Raw genomic sequence first — 26,637 nt, 5'->3', positions numbered from 1 at the left:
GGGGTCTGCACAACACCAGGAGAAAAAGGATTGGCAATTTGGGGCAGGTAGGGAAGAAGGGATCGTAGAGGTTGTACATTGGGCAGGCTAATCCCCCACAATGGAAAGACTTAGGGTCCATTACAACGAAAAGACAGCCCCATTATGATGAGAAGTATGAGTGACCATTACTACTGCTGTTGTAACTGAACGTAAAATGCATTCAGGAAAGGGAGACCTGAGTTAATAAAAGAGAAATTCAAGTTTTGTGCTTTTGTATAAGTCCTCCAATACCAGATTGGTCCCAGCAAAGCCTCCAAACTGGAGGACGGGGGGCAAACTGGACTTGCCTGGTTCGCATTCACCTGTTTTTCTGTCCTCCTCTTCACTCCCAAGTCCCTACCTCCCTTCCCCATCGTGCTACACTTCTCTGGAGTTTCCATCTGTTTATCTCTGGTTGTTCTGGGTTCCATTTTATTTGGTTTTATCCCATTCAGCAAGCATTTATTCACTGCCTGTTAGTGTAAGACACTCTGTTTAAAATGTTTAAATAACCATAGCTTAATAAAGGAATTAAGATGTCCAGTTGTCTCTCCAGGAACATTCACCAGAACACCCATCACCTAATGGCTAAAGTGATGGTCTCCCTAAACTTTCTCTGTCTCTTTTCATCTCACTTGCATACATTTGAATTTGTTATGATAGAGCCAGTGCTATTCAGACAAGACTTGGTTGAAAATAATTCTCTTCTTATTTTGATTTCCTTTCTCATTTTTGCTTTCCTTTCTGTTTAACGTGGAACTCTTTGATGTTTCCAAGTTGCTGTGACTCTTCAAGCAATGGCAAATCCCAGAATTTGGTAGGGTATATACGTTTTAGCTGGAATCTCACCTTGGCCTCCCGGCACTGAGAAAGGTCAGGTCTGGCCCAGCACAAGTATCACTGAGGCCTGGAGATGCGCTGAAAAGGCAAAGGGCTTAGACTCAATCCGAAGCCCCTGGGTTCAGCTGGGATTCTCCGGGACCCTGGGCATGGTCTGCAGTGGCTCCCTCGGGGGAGGGATTGTGTTTTGTGCCTAGAGAGATACCAAAGAAGTGTTGGAGGAAATGACCTACTGCTCAGAGGTTAATGCCACCTGCTCCATGGTGTGGGGGCCAGAGGGGAGGGTGTGTGAAGCATAGAGCCTCGTGTGCAAAAGGCAGTGAGGGAAAAGAACGCGTGGTAAGGTGTTGGTCCCAGCGCATCATTTTCAAGATTTTTAACCTCAGACAAGTCTCTTATCCTCGTTGGGCCTCAGTGTCCTCATGCCGTGCCTATGAAGTTGGTAGGTAGGTTGTGTGCCCTTTCGGACACGTTTCACAGGGAGCCAATCCAGCACAATTCACCATACACAAGATTGTCTTTAGGGTCTTATGGGCTTAGGCAGCCACAAATGCATTGAGCTGGGAGATGGATTAAAAAGAAGGATGAATAATCTAGTTTTTTTTCCTTTCTTTTAAAATTTTGAACACCGTATGAGTTCAGAAAAATCAAACAATTAAAAGCTTGGTGAACTCTCATGTCCAAGAGAAGTAGTCTTCCCCGATTTCATGTCTTTACACCAATAGTGCTGGTTTAAAAAAAAAATCAAATTTTTTAATCCATTATGAATTTTATAGCATTCTGGAAAGCTCTGTCATAACTTTGTTTTTGCTGAATTCATTTATTTATTTCTTAGCCAATAATTATCGTGTGCTCGCTCTCTGTCAGGTGCTTCTCTAGGTGTTAGTGATCAAGAAGACTAGGGACGCCTGGGTGGCTCCGTCGGTTGAGCGTCCGGCTTCAGCTCAGGTGTGATCTCGTGGTTCGTGGGTTTGAGCCCCAGGTCAGGCTCTGTGCTGACAGTTCGGAGCCTGGAGCCTGCTTCAGATTCTGTGTCTCCCTCTCTCTCTGCTCCTCCCCTACTTGTGCTCTCTCTCTCTCTCAAAAATAAGTAAACATTAAAAAAATTAAAAAAAGAAGACCAACCAGATGATGGATGTTTATGATCACTCATTACTTTGTTATTTTTTAATGTTTATTTATTTTTAAGAGAGAGAGAGAGAGAGAGAAAGAGAGACAGAATGTGAACAGGGGAGGGGCAGAGAGAGAGGGAGACACAGAATCCGAAGCAGGCTCCAGGCTCGGAACTGGCAGCACAGAGCCCGACGTGGGACTTTTACCCACAAACCACAAGATCATGACCTGAGCCAACTTCGGACGCTTAACTGCCTGGACCATTAATTCATTACTTTAGACAATCACTACTTTACATTCTGGGGACAAAGTTCAGTTTGGAAAATTGGTATCCAGGATTGGGTTAATAAGATTTTACTTTTTAATTTTTTAATGTATATTTATTTTTGAGAGAGAGGGAGAGAGAGAGATAGAGAGAGAGCGCATAAGTGGGTGAGGGGTAGAGGGAGGAGGGACAGGATCTGAAGCAGGTTCTGTGTGACAGCAGCGAGCCTGATGTGGGGCTCAAACTCAGGAACCGTGAGATCATGAGTTGAAGTCGGACACTCAGCTGACTGAGCCAGCCAGGTGCCCCAGACTTTGCTTTTTAAATTTGAACCGTAATTCAAAAATAGTGTCCTTGCACAGTGATTGTCAGCAGAGCCGGATGTTATACAAAAAAATAAGATCCAAAGTTTAATATTTTATTCTTCATAATTTATTTTTTTAAAAATTAATAGACCTTATGTTCTAGAGCAGCTTTAGCTTCACAGAAAACTGAGAAGAAAGCCCAGAGTTCCCACACACTCGCTTTCCTTTTGTACACAGTTTCCCTATTAACATCCTGTATTGTTATTATGTTTTTTTTTTTTTTTTTTTTTTTTTTTTTGAGAGAGAGGGTTCAAGTGAGTGAGGGGCAGAGAGAGAGGGGGAGAGAGAGAGAGAGAGGCAGGGCTCACACCTGATGCAGGACTCAAACTCACAAACTGTGAGATCATGACCTGAGCCAAAGTCAGATACTTAACTGACTGAGTCATCCAGGTGCCTTATTACATTTCCTTTTTCTTTTAAAAAATTTTTTAAGTTTATTTATTTTTCACAGAGAGAGAGAGAGAGAGAGACAGAGACAGAGCACAAGCGGGGGAGGGGCAGAGAGAGAGGGAGACACAGAATCTGAAGCAGGCTCCAGGCTCTGAGCCATCAGCACAGAGCCCGATGCAAGGCTTGAACTCATGGACTGCAAGATCATGACCTGAGCTGAAGTCAGACGCTCAACCGACTGAGCCACGCAGGTGCCCCTACATTTCTTTTTTTAATCAGTTACTCACTACGTATTTATAAACATCCGTTGTATGTTCCACACCAGTTATTATGGGGGTAGAAATGAATAAATCATATTGACGCCCCTCAAATTGTTTATAATGTTGCATATCTACAATTTGGAGGCTCTTGTTCATTAAAAATTTTTTCTTGTGCACTTGGTGCCTGCCTGATTCAGGGCTAAGGTTTAGTACAGTGCCTGGACATAGTAGACATTCAGTGAATATCTGTCGAATATATGAAAAACGAGAACGGAAGATCCAGAAGTAGAAGACATCATCACTGTCCTTAAGAACTTGGGAAACAGCTGACACATATGACAGGGACTAGATAACATTTCAAAAGTAGAGAAAATAGTATTGGATCTTAGTAAAGGACACATTGGTATAGGCAAATAAGGCATAAAGCAATCAGTGACCGTCCCAGCTTCTTTACTGGGATTGTATTCCTCACCTTCTGGTCACTATTGTCTTTGGTGCCGTGGTCTTCACATTATTGTCATAATTCTGGCCACCATTATGTGTCTGAATACCAAACATTAAAAAGCAAACTTCCACATCCCCACAGTAAGGCCGGAGAAGTGTGTGTATGTGTGTGATTGTAGCAGGTTTAAAGTGCCCCTACCCCAATACATGCCCATTCCTTTGCTCACCAGGAGCAAAAGGACTTAGGCTGGGTAAAAGGGCACCACCTTAACCCTCACGGGGGCTGTGCAGCCAGGGCATCTCGCAGGACTGTAACTTCCCAGGGGCACGCAAAGCTTAAGAGGAGCGGTGAAGGGTCCAAGGCTGCTGGCACTTGGCCTTGAGGACGTAGCCTCTTGAGACCCGGGGAACAAGCTGATCCGAAGAAGAGAGCAGCGAGGGACAAATTCACTCAAGAGTCGTTAATTGTTCCTGGGACAGAGGTAGTTCTAATTTTTAGAATGTTTACATTATGTAGAGTTTTAAAATGGAGATAATAATGATAAGATGATATCACAGGAAATCAAAACGAAATCCTAATCCTAATAAAAATCCCAGTAAGTTATTTTTCAGATACTGACAAAATGAGTCCAAAGTTTATATGGAGAGGGAGGAGACACTGAACAGCCAATCCAATATTGAAGAAGAAGAACAAAGGCTTACTCCAAAGTCACAGTGTGGTGTTGGTGCAGGTGTAGACAGATAGGCCAATGGGACCGGACAGAGAGCCCAGACTAGTACAGTCAACAGATCTTTGACAAAGCAGCAAAGGTGATACCATGGAGAAAAGACAGTCTTTTCAATAAATGGTGCTGGGACAACTGGACATCCTTGTGCAAAAAGAAAACAAATAAATCAAGACACAGAGCCTTCAGAACAATAATCTAGAAGAAAGTCTAGGTGTCCTCAGGTGACCTCAGCTATAGCAATGACTTGTTAGACACAACACTAGGGATATGATACTTTCTTTTTTTTTTTATTTAATTTTTTAATTTAATTCAAGGTAGTTTACATGCAGTGTTATATTAGTTGCAGGTGTGCAATATAGTGATTCAACAATTGTATACATCACCTGGTGCTCCTTACAACAAATTTACTCCTTAATCCCCATCACCTATTAAAGACCTGATTCTTGAAAGAATCGATAAGCTAGGCTTCATCAAAATGAGAACCCCCTGCTCTTTGAAAGGCAATGTCAAGACAATGATACAAGCCACAGACAGGCAGAAACTATGGGCAAAAACTCATCTGGTAGAGGATGGTTATCCAAAATGTGCCAAGACCTCTTCAAATTCAATGATAAGAAAAGGAACGGTCTGATTAAAAAGGGGGCCAAAGACCTGAACAGACTTCCCCCCAAGGAAGAACACACATAGCAAGTAAGCAGATGAAAAGATGTTCAACATGATACGTCATTAGAAGACCTCACACGAAAATGGCAGTGCTTTACCACTGCATACCGGTTAGAATGGCCAAAATCCAGAACACCTACATCACCAAATGCTGGTGTGGGTGGAGCCACAAGAACTCTCACTCGCTGCCGGTGGGAATGCAAAATGGTGCCGCCAGTTTGGAAGATAGTTTGGTAGGTGTTTTTTGTTTGTTTGTTTGTTTGTTTGTTTTTTAATAAAACTAAACATGCGCTTACCCTATGATTAAACACTCATGCTCCTTAATGCCCAAATGAATTGAAAACATATGTCCATCCAGAAGCTTGCCTCAGGTATTGGCGATGTTTATAGCAGCTTTGTTTGTAATTGCCAAATGCATAACCTGAACAGATAAACTGTGGCACACCCGATGGAATATTATGCTGCGGTAAAAAGACGTTAGCTATCAGGCCCTGAGACGACTGAATGCCTATTACTAAGTGAAAGACGGCTGATCTGAAAACGTTGCAGTCTGCAACTCTGACATTCTGGAAAGGAGCAGAAGTCTGGAGACAGCAGCAAGATTGGTGTTTGCTGGGCGTTAGTGGGAAGGGAGAGATGAATACGCCGAGCACAGGATTTTTAAGGCACTGAAACTATTCTGCACGATACCAAATGGTAAACACGTGTCATTATAACTTCATCCGAATGTACCACCCCAAGAGCGAACCCTAATGTGAACGCTGGACTTTGGGTGAGAGTGATACATCAGTGTAAGCACGCTGATTGTAAGAGATGTACCACTGTGCTCTAGGATGTTGACGTGGCGGAGGTTTGGTGTGTGTTGGGGGCCCAGGGTGGTTGATACAGGAGAACACTCTAGTTTCTTCTGCTCAGTTTTTCCGTGAACTGAAAACTGTTCTAAAGTCCCAAATCCCAAATTCCCAGCACTCTGATTTCCTCCTGGCTACTTTCTTATTTGAAGACAGACCTTTTTTTATAGTTATAATGATGAACATTTCTATTTAAAAGCTATTAATTGTGTTTTTCAGATAACTATTGCTATTGCATCATAACTTCAATAATATCTTATTTAGTAAAGATATTGGAGGCAAAACCCTTGCTATCAATGGTTGAAACTATTGATAAAGACTAATGGGTTAATAGCAGGTATTTGGGAAATCTGTTTGCCACATCATTCAAATTGTAATAGCTATCACCTTAAATAACAGTCATATGGTTTTTGTTTGTTTTTCTGGTCATTTGTTTAAAAATAATTTTTTTTAATGTTTATTTATTTTTGAGACAGAGAGAGACATAGCATGAACGGGGGAGTGAAGTCAGAGAGAGGGAGGCACAGAATCTGAAGCAGGATCCAGGCTCCGAGCTGTCAGCACAGAGCCCGACGCGGGGCTCGAACTCACGGACTGTGAAATCATGACCTGAGCTGAAGTGGGATGCTCAACCGACTGAGCCACCTAGGCGCCCAGTCATTTGTTTTAATTAACGCAACATATAAATTTTCTCACTTAAAATCATACTATGGTAGAAAGAGTGGAATAGGACAGGTTAAAAGAGTAAGCTTCTTATTTTTACGTTTTTATTTAGAGTCCAGTTACTTAACATATAGTGTAATACCTGTTTCGGGTGACAGTATAGTGATTGAACACTTCTATACATCACCCAGTGCTCATCACGACAAGCGCCCTCCTTCATCCCCATCACCTATTTCACCTACCCCCCACCTACCTCCCTTCTGGTAACCATCAGTTTGTTTTCTATAGTTGAGTCTGTTTCTGGGTTTGTTTCTCTCTCTCTTTCTCTATATTTTTTTCCTTTGGCTCATTTGTGTTGTTTCTGAAATTCTACATATGAGTGAAATCATGTGGTATTTGTCTTTCTCTGACTGGCTTATTTCACTTAGCATAATACATTCTAGTTCCATCCATGTTGTTGCAAAGGGCAAGATTTCATTCTTTTTTATAGCTGAGTAATATTCCACTGAATATACATACCACATCTTCTTTATCCATTAATCAATTGATGGAGACTTGGGCTGTTTCCATAGTCTGGCTATTGCTGCTATCAACATTGGGGTGCATGTATCCGTTTGAATCAGCATTTTTGTATTCTTTGGGTAAATACTTAGAAGTGCAATTGCTGGATCATAGGGCAGTTCTATTTTTTAACTTTAAAAAAAAATGTTTATTTTTGAGACAGAGAGAGAGAGAGACAGAGTGTGAGCAGGGGAGGGGCAGAGAGAGAGGGAGACGCAGAATCTGAAGCAGGCTCCAGGCTCTACACTGTCAGTACGGAGCCTGATGCGGGGCTCGAACTCACGAACCATGAAATCATGGCCTGAGCTGAAGTCAGATGCTTAACTGACTGAGCCACCCAAGCACCCCTTTTCAACTTTTTGAGGAACCTCCATATTGTTCTTCAAAGCGGCTGTACCAGATTGCACTCCCACCAATGGTGCCAGAGGGTTCCCCTTTCTCCACATCTTTGTCAAAACCTGTTGTTTCTTGTGTTGGTGATCTTAGCCCTTCTGACAGGTGTGAGGTGGTATCTCATTGTGGTTTTGATTTGTATTTTCCTGATGATGAGTGATGTTGAGCATCTTTTCATGTGTCTGTTGGCCATCTGGATGTCTTCTTTGGAGAAATGTCTATTTATGTCTTCTGTCCATTTTTTAATTGGATTATTCATTTTTGCGGTGTTGAGTTTTTAATTTTAATTTTGCCACCTGTTAGCGGTTCAATTTTGTGCAAGTCTTTTTTAAAACTGTCTGCATTTCAGTTTTCTCATCTATACAGGGCAATATAAATTTTCTATGTCTTCTAGTCCAATTAATGTTAGTCACGGTCCATATCAGCACTCACACCATTTTCACTTTTATGGCTAAGTCTTCAATCGCTACAGTGTCCACTGCAGTTTTCACCCCATCCCATGTACTCTGAATATCTTCGTCTGTCCTCTTATGTTAGCTAAATGCCACCGTCTCTAAAGGCCAGCCTGAGTTTCAGATCCTCTGGCCACCTCAGATCTTACTTCTTGGAATCCCTGGTGTTTTGGGTCATAATCACCTCGTCTAGCAAGGAACATGTCTTAGGTGATCTCTATAACTCACTGTGTAGCCTAACCCATTAGTATTTGCTGACCTGTCAATATATATTCTATTAGGGTCTTATTATATGCCTAGCACAGTGTTGTTTGTTGCTGAGAACATTCTCAGAGGGCTGTCATTGAAGCCTCATATACTATCGTCTTTGAGGACGTAAGGGAGTTCAATAAATTTCTCTTACTTGGTTATTCTGTGAGATCAGGATGTCCAGAGAGGCAGGTGACCGAGAAATGGTGTAAGCAGTGGGCTTGCTCTGAGGAGTACTGGCCTCAGTTCCCGCTTCTCATGAGCTGTGAACATTGAAGAAAGGAACTAATGTCTTCATGAATACAAACGAAGAGGAGTAAACTCACACGTGAACACTTGGTGGGCTTTGGGTATGTAAACACACGCAGGGCTAATTTTTAAAAAGCAGAAAGTAGAGAATAGTTATTCCCAGAGACCGATGACTAGTCAATCTGGATATCAGGATATAACCCCAAATTTGGTTTGACGATGGGCAGAGCTGGTGTCTTTCTCCTGATCACGCTTCTTCTCTCATGGGTTTGCTCAAACCTCTGAGACAAGAAGTCCTTACCTTTCACCCTCCTCTCCGACACTGAGTGTTCACTCTTCTCTGAGACCCCTCTCATGTAAGAAGAATCATAAAAAAAAAAAAACCCTCTCATTTGAACATTAAGTGTCATGTAAAAAGCGAATTAACTGTTGTTTAATATCATGTTTGGAGGTGAAAAAACTTTTAAACCTTTTGTTCAGTCATTCCTTGCCAAAGGGCTGTCAAGTTAGGATGTAAATTCTAGACTTACGTGGGGTCCCCAAAGGACTGTGAAAAGTGACTTTCTAATCCTTTTGCTGTGTTTTTGATGGCAAACTTTGTTTTTGCAGGATAGGAGGTGACTGATGGTCTTACTATTATCTCTTCATGACTTTGCAATATTTACTTGCCTTCCTCATTTTTATGAGCAATGGTGCTAACTTTGGCCCCTCTCCTGGTTCCACAGGTACCCCACATCCTCCAGAAAAAGGTGGGGGGCGCTCTGCTGCGCTGTATGCTTAGTTGGAGTAAATTCCAGTTCTAGGATCCTGGGTCTCCCTACTTTAATTTTCCAATTGATCACATAGTTGCCAGCATTTATGAAACATATTCAATCAAAGACACTCCGAAAGTCTAATGTTATCCTATGAATGAGATGCAAAGACTTTGCACTCGCTGGTGATCCTATCACCTGGAGCTTCAGGCCTTGGGCAGAATAGTCTGGGAGACAGAAGGCACGCTGAAATAGGCTGAAGGTCTCATTTCCAGGCCTAACCTCCCAAGTAGTACGAACCCTGAAAGGGATTTCAGTGTTTAAGATATAAATCCTCATTTGAGTTGGGCAGGGCAAGGAAAAGTCTGGTGAAGTTCTTGGGCAGGTAAATAGAAAAAAAAAAGAGTTCGACACATTACAAATGGTCCCATATTTGTTATCTGCAGACTGTATGGAACACACGAGTCCTGGTCTCAAGTGAGATGGTGCCTGTGAAAAGTCTAGATACACTTATGATGTTGCTTTGCACAAAAGTGATTAAGGCGCGAGCAGGGGCATTTCCAGTTTCTTTTGGAAATAGGCTGATACTTGGTTTTCTAAGGAAGTACTGAAAAAATCACAAGTGAAAAAAAAAAAGAAACTTTACTGAATGTTCTTATACTTACTGCTATATTATAGTGGTGTTTTTTCTTTTTTATAACTAAGTACTTGGTGGGGTGAGAGGGGGAGGGTGCTACAATACTTCCGGTGCTCAGAGCCTCTAAAGGTCTCGCTCCAGTGCTTGGTAGGAGCATAAATCATAATTGTCATTGCCGACTCATTCCCAAATTTATTCAGCCACAGTTCCTCGGGGCTGTTGGAGAAGTACTGTGATGCTATTCAGAAATACATTCAAATCCATCCCTATGATGAGGTTATTATAGTTTCTACTGTGTGATCCAGCGATACGCATTAGGGAAGTGGTACGCATCCACCCCACGGGTCACGAGGTGTTAAAACACATTCTCCTTATTAAATGAGAGGTTAGGTGAGCGTGGTGACAAGGCACAATGCCGTCTAGACCCATGTCATTTCTTCTGATCACATCTCAGCAATTCCCGGCCACACCACTAGCCACAGTTCTTAGGGCCAGCAATATGGCTTCAAGTATAAGGTAAATGGTGTTCCACATTCAAAGAAGATATTCTCTAGAGCCCCCCACCTCAGCTCCTCCTGCCACCCCCCCAGAATAGTACTTTTGCCGATGCTGATGCAGGGTGCTCTGAAAAGTTAACGAAATGGCACAGGAGGCTGTGCGGAACAGACATGCTGCGGGGGTGGCTTTGGTCATGGATTTCGGAAGGAACGGATTCTCCGCGGCTTACCCTTGGTGAAAAAGGGGGAGTGGAAAAGCTTTTCATGGGAGACAGGTACCGATGGATAGACTCAGCTCGCTAAACGTCTTCCCTTGGGATTATCCAATTCAATGCTCCTCAAACCTGAACAATGTATAGACATAGTTTATAGGAAAAAATTTTTTGCAGCCTCTCAGGGTAATTGATTATATGGACATCATTAAAATATGTACAAACGTAAAACTAGGTTTATGCTTCTTACGCTTATAGTTCTTTTGCAACGAAAAAGCCGAACCAGATTTAGAAATGAAATCACACATAACTATAAACTCAACAAAATAAATTAAAAACATTATTTTACTGTGTCAAATGATGTAGTTGGTTGAAACTAACCACTAGTGTGGGTGGGTGGGTAAAGATAGAGTGGAACCAGGTGGCCTCAGGACCTGCTCTATGTTTAATCTCGGTTATTTATTTATTTATTTATTTGATAAAAAAAATTTTTTTTAAATGTTTATATATTTTTGAGAGAGAGAGAGAAGCACAGTGTGAGTAGGGGAGGGGCAGAGAGAGAGAGGGAGGCACAGAATCCGAAGCAGGTCCTAGGCTCTGAGCTGTCAGCACAGAGCCCGACGTGGGGCTCAGATTCACCAACCCTGAGATCATGACCTGAGCCGAAGGTGGACGCTTAACTGACTGAGCCACCCAGGCACTCCTATTTAACTTTTTAAAGTTTATTTATTTTTGAGAGAGACAGAGACCCCACGAGTTGGGGACGGGCAGAGAAAGAGGGAAAGAGAGAATCTCAAGCAGGCCCCACACTGTCAGGACAGAGCCCCCCCCGATTGGAGGCTCGAACTCACAAAACTGTGAGATCATGACCTGAGCCAAAACCAAAAGTCACCAACTGAGCCACCCCGGCGCCCCTAATCTGGGTCTGTTATTTAAATGTAATTAATATGCACGCAGAAAATGCCCATTGGTATGAGTATGTTAAACAAAGTGTTAATAATAGCCTCAAAGGTTTATAAGTCCAGGAAAATCGAATCTCATACTTCACCAAACTTGGCGAGTAGGAAATGGTCAAATGTCAGTTTTAATGAGGTATCATTTGATAATTTGCTAACTTGTCTATTCACTTGAAGATCAAGTTTAGCGTTGCGGTGGCATTGAAATAGCTCCAGATGAGTATCTCGTGCAGTTACTACCAGAGTTAGAGACAGAACCATCCCGCTTTGTGTATTTCTGCCTCAGGTTTCTGCTTGGGAACCGGTAGGTGTCGGGATGTGGGGAGTCAGAGTCCGCTCCACACATCTGCTCGCAGCACGAACGTGGCACTGACGTCTGTGGTGAGCGGACTGAACAGGCCAAGCCATTCCATGACTCGGCTCTCCCACCGTGTCCCATTTGTGATTGGCTCTTGACTTGATCTGGCTCCCATCTGGCATCCGTGCAGTCAGGGACACAAATGAAAAGGCAGCCAATGAAAGTGCATGGCAGTATCGGGTCCCCATGAGTATTGTATGAAGAGTTTCAAATGATAGAATCGTAGATACAAAATTTTAAAAATTCTCCAAATCTGTGGGCTGCAAGAATACACTTACACTTGGGAGACACTGCTTTAAAACTAAGTTCAGACACCAGTTTTCTCAGGAAAGACTTTCTGGTCCGCCCTCTCTCTTTTAAATGTCTATTTATTTTTATTTATTTGTTCTTGGGAGGAAGAGAGAGGGAGAGTGCTCTCTCTCTCTTAAATATTTTAATAATTAAATGACCAGGGGGCGCCTGGGTAGCTCAGTTGGTTGAGCTCCTCTGATTCTTGACTTCAGCTCAGGTCATGATCTCACAGTTGATGAGTTTGAGCCCCACATTGGGCTCTGCGCTGACAGCACGGGGCCTGCTTGGGATTCTCTCTCTCTCTTTCTCTCTCTCTCTCTCTCCTCCCCTCCCCTGCTTTTTCTCTCTCTTCCTCAAATTCAATAAACTTTAGAGAAAAATAGAGAAAATATAATTAAACGGTCGTGATGAATTCAGTGATGTTTATTGTGTCCTAAGATTTATGTGAAGCCCTTTTTATAAATATGATCTCACTGAAACCTAATGATAGCTGTGTGAGGTGGGTATTTTTCCTATTTTATATAGAAGGACACACGGCGTGAATCACACAGCAGGTCGGTGGCAGAGTCAGAATTTGCATGTAGGTCTTTCTCATCAGCACACCTGACTTTGTACCACTACTCTGTTCCTGTCTGTGCGTCTCAGTTACATACCATGAACTCCCCTCGCATCGTAAGCAGGCACCACTGTTTATAATGAGCTCCTTCTAAGCCTGTCTTTTCCACTGGCCAGTGGGTCTCAAACTTGAGTCTGTCAGAATCACCTGGAGAGATTTTTTAAAAATGCAGATTCCAGGCTCCACCACAGACTTAGTGAATAAGACGTGTTCGGGGCGCCTGGGTGGCTCAGTCGGTTAAACGTCTGACTTCGGCTCAGGTCACGATCTCGCGGTCCATGAGTTCGAGCCCCGCGTCGGGCTCTGTGCCGACAGCTCGGAGCCTGGAGCCCGCTTCGGATTCTGTGTCTCCCTCTCCCTCTGCCCCTCCCCCGCTCATGCTCTCTCTCTGTCTCTCAAAAATGAATAAACTTAAAAAAAATTTTTTTAAAGAAATTTTCTGTAGTGTCCAGGGAAACCTGTATTTTTTTTTTTTAAATCACTTCCCTCAGGTGATTTTGTTGCAGGTGTATACCTTTGATGCATTTTGAGCAAAAGTGTTTTCGACTGTGGGTGCCTCATGGCTTCTAACCACCTCTGCATCTCAAGGACTTGCTTGCTAAACGCGTGTTGAATAATTCAAAGAATGAATGAAGAAACAATTGTCGACAGAAAATACGTTCTTGAGAAGAACACTCTTTTGGCCAGACCTTTGGAAAATTTAGAGATACGTGCTTAAATATCATGTAATATACTCAGTCTAGACTCTCCTCTGGGGGCTGCCCGTGGCAAGAAGCCTGCGAGAAGGTAGCAGAAAGCACAACTAAGTCTTGAAAAAAAAGAACAAAAACCCGCCGGGTCCTCCGGGATGGGACACAATCTGTCTTCTTCCGGTTGAAGAAAACAAAGATCAATCGAATTAGAAAAGCTTAAATGCCTTTGAGGGCCAGAATAAGGTTAGTTTCCCTAGCGTGTTATAGGCGTGAAGTTTTCTGCTTAACTTACAGTTCTGAGGTCAAATGTGGATTAATTCCTTTATTCAGCAAGAGGGTTTTTTTTGAATGCTTCCTAAGTGCCTTGAATGTCATAAGGCATAGTCTTTTTTTTTTTTTCTTCCTGAGTTTATTACCCAGCAGAAAATTCAGGAAACAGTAAAGCTGTGCAAATGCACGTGGGGCTAGGTGGCCAGTGTCTACAAGCGCGAGAAGTCGCGGAAGGGTTTGTACAGCCAGGGTCTGGAGCTGGGAGCTGCATGAGCCCGGACAGGATTGGATGGGCAAGAGGCAAACAGCAGCAAAGGTGGAGCCTTGGCAGTCAGACTGCTTATGGCCGGCCGGCTCAGTTGACACAGAGGACGTGAGCCCGGCGTGGTGGAAGTTGCACGGGGAAGCACCGAGAAAGGACATTGCGTAGCTGTGCTTTCTTACGTTAAGGGGAGCTTTGGATGCTGTGGAGTTCAGAATGTTCTTTTGCGTCTTGAAGCAGGTGAAGGATTGTTTTAAGAAAATGAGTGTCCCTGTAGGGGGTAAGGTAAATGGCAGGGGAGAGGGGGTTGGGCCAGGAGACTTATTAGAAGGCTGTGGTCAGTGTTCCAGATGTGGTTGGGTTTGGGCCAAAGTGGTGAAGTGAGCCAGGAGAAGCCTGAGCAGCTGTGGAAGTACCTAGAAGGACACGAGGAGAGAGCATGGCTGGTAATGGTGCCCAAAGCTCAGTGACGCCCGGTGCTAGCGACGTGTGGCCGTGAGCACCCAAAGAGCCCATTTTCCCACAAGAAGTCTTTGTTGGAGATCAGTGTCCGACGCTTGTGGCCAGGACCCCAAATTTCCCAAATAGCTGTTTCAGCCTTTGTGGCTGGCAGAGCAGATGGCTCTCAGACTGGGATGTTTGTCGTTTCTCTCTCCTTCTCTGGCTCTCGTCGCTTCCCCACCTGGTTCCCACACTGAGGACCTGTCAGTCTTGACACGTCTGCTTGGGACCGACAAAGGAAATCTTGCTAATTAGACAAATGTGGTGTCTCCCAAAGTGCGATCCCTGGAAACCTTCGGGGTTTTGAATGGATAACAGCAGGAGCAGGGCAAGAGCCTGCGTTCCATGGTCAAATAAGTTTGAGAAATATTCTTAGAGAGTGACCCAGGTTTCTTTGTTGCAGGAGTCGCCGAGGTCTTTAATATGGTCATAAGCATCTCAGCTGTTCAAGAGAGGGGTAGCTTATAGCACTCCACAAACTTTCGGGACCGTGGAGCTCATTTTTAAAGAAGTGTCTTAGGGGCGCCTGGGTGGCTCAGTCGGTCAAGCGTCCGACTTCGGCTCAGGTCATGATCTCGCGGTCTGTGAGTTCGAGCCCCGCGTCGGGCTCTGTGCTGACGGCTCAGAGCCTCAAGCCTGCTTCCGATTCTGTGTCCCCCCCCCCACCGCCCCTCCCCTGCTCATGCTCTGTGTCTCTGTCTCTCAATAATAAATAAACATTAAAAAATTAAAAAAAAAATAAAGAAGTGTCTTAAGGGCAGAGGGCTTCATTTGGAGAAATTGGAGACTAAGGAGTTTGTCTTTAGAATAAGACTCCTGCACTAAAGGTTGGCAGTGAAATGGAAAGAAACAGGAGACTGGAATTTTGGTCTGATTCTCCTGGCTTATCTGGTCACTGAACTACTCTGGGTCTGTTGCCACAGAGGTCACACTAATAGTAGATGTACTCGTAAGTTCTTTCAACCGTAGGAATCTATAATCGTGTGCACATTCAGAAAAAGAACATCAGCTGTGAATTTTCTACTCTGTAATAAGCCGGGTGGCAGAGACAGTGGTGGGGGACCTCGGGGCCGAGGGGCGGTGACGACGAGATGAGTAAGATATGGTTTGAACCCTGAGCTGATTGTGTGGTCGGGCACAGTTACAGTGCTGGGCTGATGTAGCAGACAGAGATCAATGAAGTTTCTGGTTTGTTCTCAGGCTCCTGTGAATCCAGCCGTATCGTACGGTGCACCTGCAAGGTTAAGTGGCTAAGTCAATGCTCATCCCCAGCGATCACTTAACCATCTCGTTTCAGTTTTGCTACTAAGCAGTTGTGAGGCCTTCGATAAATCAGCCCTCTGGGCTTGGGTTTTCTTCCTCTGCGAGATAAAGGAGTTGGGTTAGATTAAGGGCTGCGGGTGTTGTGTGACGAGTTGCTATTTTTGAGTGAAGTTTTTAAGTCCCGGGACTTACCTGGAGATGTTCTTCCTCCAGCCACTCAAGGCAGACAGGCCCCAAGGCTTTGTCTTCATTGTCTTTCTTTTCCTTATTCCCAGATCATTTTTTAAATTTCCAGATCATTTCATCCGCCTCAGACTTCTCTTACTGCTTTTATGTATTTGATGTTTCAATAGGCATCTGTTGCCCCAAACTCCCTTGAATGGCAGACCCAAGTTTCCGTCTGCTCAGCGTGTTTACCTGTTTCCAGCTTTAAAAATATATATATTTTTATTTATCTTATTTTGAGAGAGAGAGCGAGCGAAAGTGAGGGGCACAGACAGAGAGAGAGAGAGAATCCCCTGGGTAGCTCAGTACAAGTCTTTTTGCCCCAGTGAATAAACCCCAAGTATAATACTTGGTAAGTCCCAGCAATACAGTGAAAATTTGGATCTTTTCTCAAATGTTGAATACTTCAGTTGCCTGCCTTCTTAGGGAACTAGAAGGCAGAAGAGAGCTGGACTAATATAGGCGACGTCTGTTCTTGCCACGTGGCCACTTTATTCCCATTAAGTTCCGTGTCCTTCGCTGGAGACAGTGGCAACTTAGAGTAGCGGTTCAGCAACCCACCCGGACGCTGTGGCACCACACAGAGTTACACATTGTTTTACCATCTAATGGAGGAAAGAGACCGGCAGAAAAGACGGAAATGACGTAATGACACATGCTAGAATGCAAGCACCCCAACATGTGGAGCAGAAAACCCTAGGTGAGGGGTAGAGTGCGCTCATACTTAATTTAAAAAAACATTAGCCAAAACTGTACATCCATATATTTACATTTATGTGTCCATAGTTCTAGAAGACTGCTCAGGTAACTGATAACTAGCGGCGTTGAAGAATGGGGGCGATAGTCTGAGGGGGAAGTGAGACCTACTTTGATCGTAAGCTATCTGGACAGCCCTGGTAGCTCTGGAGACACTCCCAGGGGATCTGTGAGAGCAAAACTATTTCCACAATAATCCTAGGATGTTTGGCTTTGTTTCGCTCTCCTCCCACGATTATACGGTAGAATTTTCGAGAGGATGCATGATATCTGATATTGCAACAAATTGAATTCAGAAGTGGATATGAGAATCTGTGTTCAATTAAGCCAGATATTGAAGAGATTTTATTTATTTTGAGAGTGGGGAGAGGGCAGAGAGAGGGGGAGACAGAGACAGAGACAAAGACAGAGAGGGAGAGAGAGAGAATCCCAAGCAGGTTCCACGCCCAGCATGGAGCCCGACACAGGACTCAATCCCATAACCCTGTGATCATGACCTGAGCCGAAATCAAGAGTTGGACGCTCAACTGACTGAGCCCTCCAGGTGCCCCTCAATGAGTTTTTTTTTAATGTAAACTAATGCCACTGTTCTCACTAAGAATTTTTTTTGAAAATAGCTATTGTTATTTAAAAAAATTATGTTAACACATAATCATAACAATTTAACAATAATTTTTAAGAACTTAAACATTAATAAAATTGAGTAATTATTATCTTAAATAAATAGTAAATGTAACATTCTGTTTAAATTTCTAGATTGATAGATATCAATAGGTGTAGCCCTCCTAAACAGACTCTCTTTGAGATCCCTTCAGTGCCTGGGGTACTTGGGAGGTATCAAGTTGGAAAGAAATGCGAGTGATGCAAAAGTTTGTAATGCTGGGGCGCTGGGTGGTTCAGTCGGTTGAATGTCCACCTTCGGCTCGGGTCATGATCTCACGGTTCGTGAGTTTGAGTCCCGCGTCCGGCTCTGTGCTGACAGCTCAGAGCCTGGAGCCTGCTTCGGATTCTGTGTCTCCCTCTCTCCCTGCTCTTCCCCTGCTCACACGCTGTCTCTCTCTCTCAAAAATAAAGATTAAAAATAAATAAATAAATAAAAAGTTTGTAATGCAACATTGCTCTCCCTCCCCCCCCCCCATAAAGGGATATCTACAAGTGGTCTGGGGTTCAGTGCTCTAGAAAGTTCCAAGTCCTGTGGCTTGAAGCAAAGACGTTGTGACAACTGAAGACACACAGAAGCCAGCTGTCGTCGAGGACTTCGTTCCTCAGAGAATGTTCTGCACCCATGGATGTAAGTAAGGCCAGTCACTGAAGCTGTCACTCCATGAGGCCGGGGGTGAGGGTAGGAGGGGAAACCACCTGCTGCCAGTGTGGCCTCCCTGGAGCCCCTCACTTACCTGGCTGGTGTCACAGGGAATGTGGAGCACGCGGTTTCTGTGCCGAGAGCTGGTGTCAGCGGAGACCATGTGTTGGATTGTATAGGAAAGCTGATGTTGGATGTCAGCTCACTCCTCAGACTTCACTGATCCAGATGTGGCTTGTGCCAGGTTCGCAGCTGATCCTGGGGTGTCTTCCCCAACTCTGAGTGGCCCAGGGTATCTTGGTCTTCCCTGTCCCGACAGGACGCACTGGAATCTTGGGGTTCCTATGTCGATCCGGGTCTCTCCCAACACTCCGATTACATTCATTTATTTATTTTTTTTGTAAGTTGCCTTCTTCCAGCAATGATTTGAGGTGGCTTAGAGAAAAATAATAATTCAGAGAGCTACTAAAATCAGGGTCATTGAATCAGAGTCGCATAATAAGCTTTGGAGGAGCTAAATGTATGAGAAAAGCCGGCCTGGGGTACTTACTGTAGATAAATGCAACCCTTAGCCCTGGGACGCAAGGCAGAAAGAGATGTGTGGGACATCTCAGAGCATCCACGAGCAAACTAGGAAGCATTCACCCACCTCAAGGTGTCTGCTCTGGGTGAATCTTGGTCTCCATGGGACTTCTCAGTTCATCCTTTAGCGGACTCAGATCCCATTAATGAATCTAAAATTCTAGTAATTCCATGAGTCTGAGACCTTTTCAGCCTGGAGCTCACCAAAGGCACAAGCCATGTCTCCTTCACGCCGGCATCTCTGGCCTCCAGCACGGGGTCTGGCTCACAGAAGATGCTCGGGGAGAACCTGCTGACTTCCATCCATATGGCTTCTGTAGAACTCGCTGAATGAATGGATGGCTGAGTAAATAATATGGACCCGTGAGTCCTTGGGAGTGAAGGATGAGGGCAGGAGGGACAAGTGGTATTTTCTCACATTTTCCAGGAGATTTCTTCTCATTGTCAGGATGCTCAATGGATTATACACTCCTTGCCATTTATTATGTAAGGACTAAACCTCCTCCCCATTTCTCCTTTACCTCCTTGTGGTGAGAAAATATCTTGGGTCCGTTTCTTCCCACAGATCGCCTTGAAACTAATGTATTTCCTTCCTTCCTCCCTTCCTTCCTTCCTTCCTTCCTTCCTTCCTTCCTTCCTTCCTCCCTCCCTCCCTCCCTCCCTCCCTCCCTCCCTTCCAATAGACTTCAAGTAGACTCTTGATACTGGAAAAGCTAAAAGGTCTTCACTGGAGCCTTCATGATGTGCAGTTGAGAATGAATAATTCATAGCTACATTTAACCACTAACCAGAAGTTATTGCAGATTTTCTCTATTACACGAGATTCCTCAAACATGATTCATCTGTGGATCATTCCGCTTTACCTTTCAGAAGCTATCACTGTGGACTTTTCTTCCCCTGCCACCCGATCTTAAGTGACTGTTTCCAGAAATTACTATTTCAGTATCCACGGCGTATGCAACCTACAGCCTTGTCTTGTGAAGCCCCATCCGGCTGCCTCCCCCCATCTCCACTATCATGTTACACCGAGAACTATTTCAAGTCCTGCTCCCCCAAGACAGAATCCTTCTGGTCTTTTCCGGTGACCAACGTCGGCTTCCTCCTTTTCTGAGAATGACGACATTAAGTATTTCATTCTGTCCAGAGACTTCAGTCTCAGTTTCCTGTGTCTCCTATTAATAGGAGGACCAAGTAATGTAACATCTAAATGGAACACTTGCGAGGGAAAGGCAGTGTTATTAATAGATGCTCTGGAACATGGGGCTGATCCCAACGTATGGTCAAGATCTGGCATCAGTCACAAATACTGAGAGCAGAGGTTAACAATAGCCTTTGGAGATCAATTCCTCCAGTTCTGTTTGGTTGTTTGTTTTGGGCCCCAGGGGGCTCTGGGGTCCACCCAGCCCAGCCCAGTGTTATACAAGCCCATGGAGACCCTGTCCCCTCATGGATGTTAGAGCTCCCAGGGGACACCATCAAACTCACCACAGAACTGGTGGCCCGTGTTTGTGAGCCAGCATAGCACAGCCTGTCTTCCCTGCCTTTTCCTCCCTCTTCGTCCCCTCCTCTGCCCTCCCCCTCTGCTCCTTCCCCTTTGGGTCTTCATTCCTTCACTCTGCCCACCCCCCCCACCTCCTCCCTCCTCCGCGCCTCCCTCCTCTCACTTTTCTCTTTTTGTCTCCTTCTCTCCATTTGTCACTCACACTGTCTTCCTTTCCCTCTCTCTCCCAAAATGGCTCTTCCAGCTTTGTTGGAGAGCAGCTCAAAAGAGTAGTACTGCCAACGTTAGCTTCTCCTTTAAAGGAAAAGTTTGTATTTCCAACCGGAGCTTGATTCTCCCTCGTGACTTAGAAGCTGTCTTTCTCCCATTGCAAGTGGCCAAGGGCTGGTCTGTTTCTCATGAGTGTCTTGGGTGGGAGGTTCTGGTTTCAGGTGTCCCGGAGGACATGTTTTCCAGGGCATGGCGACCGCACAGCCTGGGGGGTTGCACGTGGGGGTGGGGTGGGGACAGGTGGCATTCGGAGCGGTGACCGGGACAAACCTGGGAGGCATCTGCTTGTTACAGAGCACGTTACGGTTGAGATAAATGAGGCGCTGTGACCACATTGCTACATAAACCTAGGTGTCTGAGATTTTGGAGTTTGGCTGTGCCAGGATCATTACAGGAAGGACAAGGTCAGGATCGGTGTCTAACTAATCAGAGAGCCACAGCTATTGTGGGTGTGCCACGAGGCGAGGAGAGAAGAGACTGGTTAGAAACTGGGGGACATGCCTGCCCAGGGGAAGGGAGGCCAGGTGTGCAGCTGGCTTAGACGTTTCTAGATGAAATGGGCTCAACAATGTTCTGAAAAGCATGAACTGCGAATGGACGGTGGTGATGTACAAGGAACCGTGGGGCTGGAGAGCAGCATGGGACCCAAGGACTTTGGGTAACGGCTTTACTTACAAAAATAGTAACTGTTACGGGACACCTGTGATGTGTGAGGGACTCCACAGGTGATTTGAAAGCATACGGATAGGAGTGGGGGATCATTCCAGCCCAAGTGCTCATGGCCAACAAGAAAGGGAAGGAACAAAAAAGAGAGCCATGCTCAAGGAGGTGCCCAGAGGGTGGTGAGTGGTGATTGTAGGGGATGGCACTTGTGGCTGGGGGGGTCCCCGATGGTGGAAGGGGTGGGGCTGGGGCCAAGCATGGGGGTGCCAGGCAGCGGTGCAGTATGCAGAGGGCGAGGTATGGGTTGGTTACTAGCGGTGGGGTTGACCTCAGCAGTGAGGGTGAGGAGTGAGCAGTGGACGAAGATGACGCTGGATGTGGGAATGGACGGGAGGGGGCAGATAGCAATCTGTGGGGAGCAGAGGGTTAGGACCAAGGGGTGGTGGAAGGGAGAGCTGGAAAGGAGGGTGGCTGCCAGACTGGGGAGAGCTCTGACTGCTGGCTGGTCTGTGACATCTGGACGCCATCTTAGGGATTCAGCATCTGCGTGGGACGTGCCCTAGGAGTGACTTTGCTTTTGAGGATGCCAATTTCAGATGCCCCTCTTGCTGAGTGGGGGTGCAGTTCTGAGCCAGATTTAGGGGGGAAATATTCAGACACCTAAGAATATATATGCGTGAAACACTTGGAGGCAGCACGTTCTAAGGTGTCAGTCTCTTGGTTTTGCTTTGATCTTCACGGCTTATAAGAGATTTGAGGGTCAGCCACAGACTGCATCGCCCTCAGGGTACATCTAGGGCTGCTAGCAAGAATCTTATTTCCGTTGTTTCCATTTTCATTGCCTTATAATTTCTCATATTATATTAATTATTTTAGCCTGAGATTGTGGGCTGCAGGAATGATGTTAAGTGTTCCTGGCTGGCAACATTTCCTGAATTTCTTTCTGAGCTTGAACCTATTCAAAATTCTTGCTTCCTGGGGCATGGAGCTTTGGGTTCCTCCCCTTGTGATGGATGAGAGGGGTTGGGGTATCCCTTCTAGACGTTCATAGCCTTTGTCAGGATTTTTCACTGATGTCTTATTGTCTTAGACATTCATGTGACCTCTTATACTGATTAATTTCTTTATGTGTATGAGCTCCTCCTCCCCCACCCCCACCCCCACCCCCCCAAAAAAAAGATTGCGAGAACCTCTTAGCCAAGGTCTGAGTCTTTTTGTCAGGTGGTTTTGCTTTTGTGTAACATCTAGCGTAGTATTCCACATGCATTATCTGTTGGGGGTTAAGAAACGGGGTTGTTGGTGGTGGGCAGCTGGAACCCATCTGCTCCCATGTTTCACCCTGGAACTGGGATTTATAGAGGATGGTCCAGAGCAGATCTTTGCTAATCGAAGCCTCATTCACTGATAGCATCGGTGTCAGCTAGGAGCTTGTTGAAGACAGAGTTGCATGCCTTAGACCTCAGAGTCTGTAATTTTTTTTGTTTTTAGTTTTTTTGGGGGGGATATACATACAGAGCATGTAAGTGGGGGAGAGGGGCAGAGGGAGGGAGAGAGAGAGAGAGAGAGAGAGAGAGAGAGAGAGAGAGAATCTTAAGCAGGCTCCATGCTCAGTGCAGAGCCCAATGAGGAGCTCAGTCCCATGATCCTGGGATCGTGACCTGAGCCGAAATCAAGAGTTGGACGCTCAGCTGACTGAGCCCCCTGGGCACCCCTGTAATTTGATAGGTGTTTGAGACACACTGGTCCCCAGATGTAATGTGTACAAAGCATCTGAGGATTGTGTTAATATGCAGCTTCTGATATTATTTTAGGTTCCTTAGGTAATAGTAGACAAGTAGACCTCAAAGTTTTCTCATACCAAAGCAGCAACTTCCTTCCTAAGGGTGTCAGTGAACATCATTCGCTCCTCAAACTGATACTTCTGCACAGAACACAGGGTTTTTGTCAGGGTTTGGCACACTACAGCCTGTGGTCGAAATCCAGCCTGCTGCCTGTTTTTGTAAATAAAGTTTTATTAGCACACAGCTCTGCTCATTTATTTGCCTAGTGCCGATGGCTTCTTTTGTGCTACATAGGACAAGGTGAATAGTTATGACAGAGACCTTATGGCCCACAAAGCCTAAAATACTTACTCTCTGGGCCTTTACAGAAAATTTAAAAAAAGTTTGCTGGTAGTGGCTGATGAGATGAACCCAAAATATTTCCTTGAAGTAAAGGAAGTAGTTGTAGTCTTTTGCCCCAGTGGCAAAATTTGCAAGCCCGTCTTAATCTATCATGGAGAAGCTAAATCATAAAACAATTCCCTAGTGGGCAATGAAGTGTCTTGAGCCCCAAATCGATCCAGATATCAGTACCAAGGAGTCTGTGACTTTCCAAGGCCCATTTTATAACAACCTCCTCTAAAGAAATGATTGTAATTTTATTGAGCTGACTCCTTCTTCCACAAATCGATTCCATGAACTGTTCAAAGTGAGTTTTGACTTTCCCGAAGAACTGGGAGGATCCAAGAGGAAATCCTGAGGAGAAATGTCCGGGACCAAGGGATCAAACAGCCTGGAAAGGGTTGGGTAGAATCTCCTGAAACAGTAGCCTCAGCCCAGCCCACCTCTGGGCTGTTCCCTGGGCAGCCAGATTCAGACAGTGTGGGCTTGGAGACCTTCTTTCCATTCCCTGGGAGAATCCCACCACCTGTCTCTTATTTGGGGTTTGTGAATTGTGAAATGATGGCACACTCCAGCTCCAGGCTTGCTGCGTGTATGCCAAGCATACAGAGACGGAAGGCAGAGGCTGGGGCCAAGGAGCAGGAAGTACAGAAAGGGGGGCTGCTGGCCCGAGGCATCTGCTCTGCAAACACAGTGGAGCAGGGGGGTTGTGGGCGGAGAGAAGGCAGCCCCATGTAATCGCTCGAGGATGTGGGCGAGCAGCTCTGATCCCCTGGCTCTCCTTCCAGAACCGAATTTCAGAAGAGATGGGTGTAGGAGAATTAGGATCCCTTTTCCTTGTCCAGGGGTTTTCCGGGGCCAGCGTGATTTAACGTGGGAGTCTATGGGATTCTTTGCTGTAGCCCTTGGAGCTCTAGGCTTCCTTTGTTTCTTTTCCCATTGTCTGCATAGCCCGGGACACTAGCAGGGTTTTTTTTGAGGAGGTGTAGACAAGAGTGAGGAGTCCCCTCTCAATTCCAGACTTTATTTTACCTCCAAACTATTCTGAGAGGTTGTAGGAGTGAATTGGCGCCTCCTGTATTGTTATTTCTTCTTTCATCCAGTGGGTGGATATCCATTGAAAGCCTACCATGTAACAGGATGGTGGGAAAAGCATGAACTGGAGAGTCAGACAAACCTGGGTGCAAATTCTGGTTTCTCCACTGTGAGCCACCCACTCCCCACTCCCGTTCCAGTTGGCAGGTTTCCTCCTTCCTCACCCCAATTTCCCCACATCTCCCTGAATCTTCGGTCGGGCCAGAAGATCCCTTCTCTTTGTGTTTGTTGTAGCCCCATAGTCTGGCCGCGTACAGTATGATTGGGAAATCATCTGTTCAGGTGTCAGCCTCTCTCCCCACATTGTAAAGTCATCCATGGCAGGGATCTCTGTTAATAGTTTTTACCCTTAGCTCCCGATACACCTGGATATTATGGTGATTCTACTATCTGGATCAGTTGGGATTTGGTAGATGACAAGTACTGAAGAATCATGAAAATACCTGGAGACGTCCTAGTCCACTTTTCCTGAAGTGAATGGTTGAGGGGGTTGGGGGGAGGTTGGATCTGGAGACCCAGGCTTGTGAGGCACATCTTGGGTGGATGAGTTGACAATGGACAAGCAGCTCTGTGTCTCCCGCAGAACATTATACACTCACAGCAGTGGGGGCATGTCTTATTTGTTTCTGTGTCCCTTTATGTTCTTAAGTACAACCAAGAAAGTGAGTAATTAGACAGTTGGATTTTGATGGACAGTACAAGACCAAAATCTTCCACCCGTCAAATCTCCCCATGTTCGTGACATGCATCTATCTTGTCTTGAGAGCCTGGAGAGTGGAACCATTATGTAAAAAACATAGATTTGGGGAGAAGAGAGTAAATTCAGTTTGAAACATGTCAAGTGTGAGATCTGCCTGTCACACACGCAGGACTGGATTGCTGGAAGGAGGTGGGGGCTGGAGCCTTGTGACTTTTCACATGTCTGGGTTAGTTCCCCAAACTAGACCCAGAGCTCATGGTGTAGCCTCTGTGGCACTTAATGTGTACCCACTAAAAAGGACCTGGTACATATTTGCTGGTCCACTCTAAGATATGGGGCTTCCCACGTAATAGAGATCTGCTGCAGATGCTTGAGCAGAGCTATAAGACGATATAAATTTTGCCCCAGGAAGACTCGATTTTGCTGCAGTGTACAAGAAAGATTGTAAGGGAAGGAGGCAGAGGTGGGGAAGCTTGTTAGGAGGCCAGCAAAAGGTCAGGTGGGCAGTGAAGGAGACTGAGCAGAGCTGTACCAGGAGGAAAAGAGAAGAGGGGGGTTCTGACTATGCAAGAGACTGGTGACTTGGCTGGCTCCATAGCATCAGCCCTAGCAAGTCTCCTTGCTCTGGGAGGAGCAAGGACCAGCCATGTGTGGCTTTGGAATGAGAGCCAGCGACTGCATCCAGAGGGAGATGATGAGAAACACACAGGCCATGAAGATCAGGAAAGCACCATTAATCTTTTCGTTGCAAACTACTCTCCAGAGCCCTGGGAGAGGGTGCAGAAGCCTGTGTGTGTGGACTCGGGCCCTTTACTAGGAACTACAAGATGGAATCCCCCTTAACAAGCACAGAAGAGACAACATCCTGGAATCGGAGAGGCTGGGAGAGGATGGGGTGGGGTGGGTAGTGAGGAAAGGGAGGGGTGGAGCACTGGTCAGAAGACAAGAGAAAGCAAAAGTGGTCCAGGGTGAGTAGACCTTGAATTTCCTAGAAGCTGTATTTCTCTCCCCACCCCCACCCCCAGTCTAATTTTATGGAGAATTTTTCCTTCAAATATGAAATTAAAAACAGTTTTTTCCAATTTGTTTATTTTGAGAGAGAGAGAGACAGCACAAGCGGGGAAGGGGCAGAGAGAGGGAGAGAGAATTCCAAGCAGCACAGAGCCCAGCATGGGGCTTCAAGTCACAAACTGTGAGATCATGACCTGAGCCGAGATCAAGAGTTGGATGCTTAAAGGGCACCTGGGTGGCTCAGTCAGTTAAGCATCCGAGTCTTGGTTTTACCTCAGGTCATGATCTCATGGTTCATGGGTTCGAGCCCTGCATTGGGCTCTGTGCTGACAGCTCGGAGCCTGCTTGGGATTCCGTTTCCCTCTCTCTCTGCCCTTCCCTCAAAAATAAATAAATAAACATTAAAAAAATAGTACAAAAAAGAGTTGGATGCTTGACTGGCTGAGCCACCCAGGCACCCTAAGATATGAAATATTTTCGAAATTAAAGAAAAGTCATTAAAACAAAGAAACGACTTTCATTCAATAAAAACTCTGGTTTTTAGAGTTACATGTT

The 26,637-nt window shown here is 45.3% G+C and overlaps 1 protein-coding gene across 4 annotated transcripts in view; it reads left to right on the top strand.

Moving 5' to 3' along the window:
- The window catches only part of DDR2 (discoidin domain receptor tyrosine kinase 2), a 154,151-nt gene that overhangs the window by 6,739 nt on the left and 120,775 nt on the right, over positions 1 to 26,637 (top strand). For 3 of the 4 annotated variants that reach the window (XM_042925070.1, XM_042925072.1, XM_042925069.1), the window contains exon 3: positions 17,939 to 18,086. The exons of the other annotated variant lie outside the window; for it this stretch is intronic. In XM_042925070.1, the coding sequence (XP_042781004.1) occupies positions 18,081 to 18,086 (6 nt within the window). In that variant the 5' untranslated portion in view covers positions 17,939 to 18,080. The remainder of the gene's footprint in view (positions 1 to 17,938; positions 18,087 to 26,637) is intronic. 4 annotated transcript variants of the gene reach the window in all.

The sequence above is a fragment of the Panthera leo genome, chromosome F3, assembly GCF_018350215.1.
Source record: "Panthera leo isolate Ple1 chromosome F3, P.leo_Ple1_pat1.1, whole genome shotgun sequence".
In the NCBI taxonomy this organism is placed as follows: domain Eukaryota; kingdom Metazoa; phylum Chordata; class Mammalia; order Carnivora; family Felidae; genus Panthera; species Panthera leo.
Note: the sequence above shows the minus strand (reverse complement) of the source record. Positions and strands in the feature narration are given on the sequence as shown.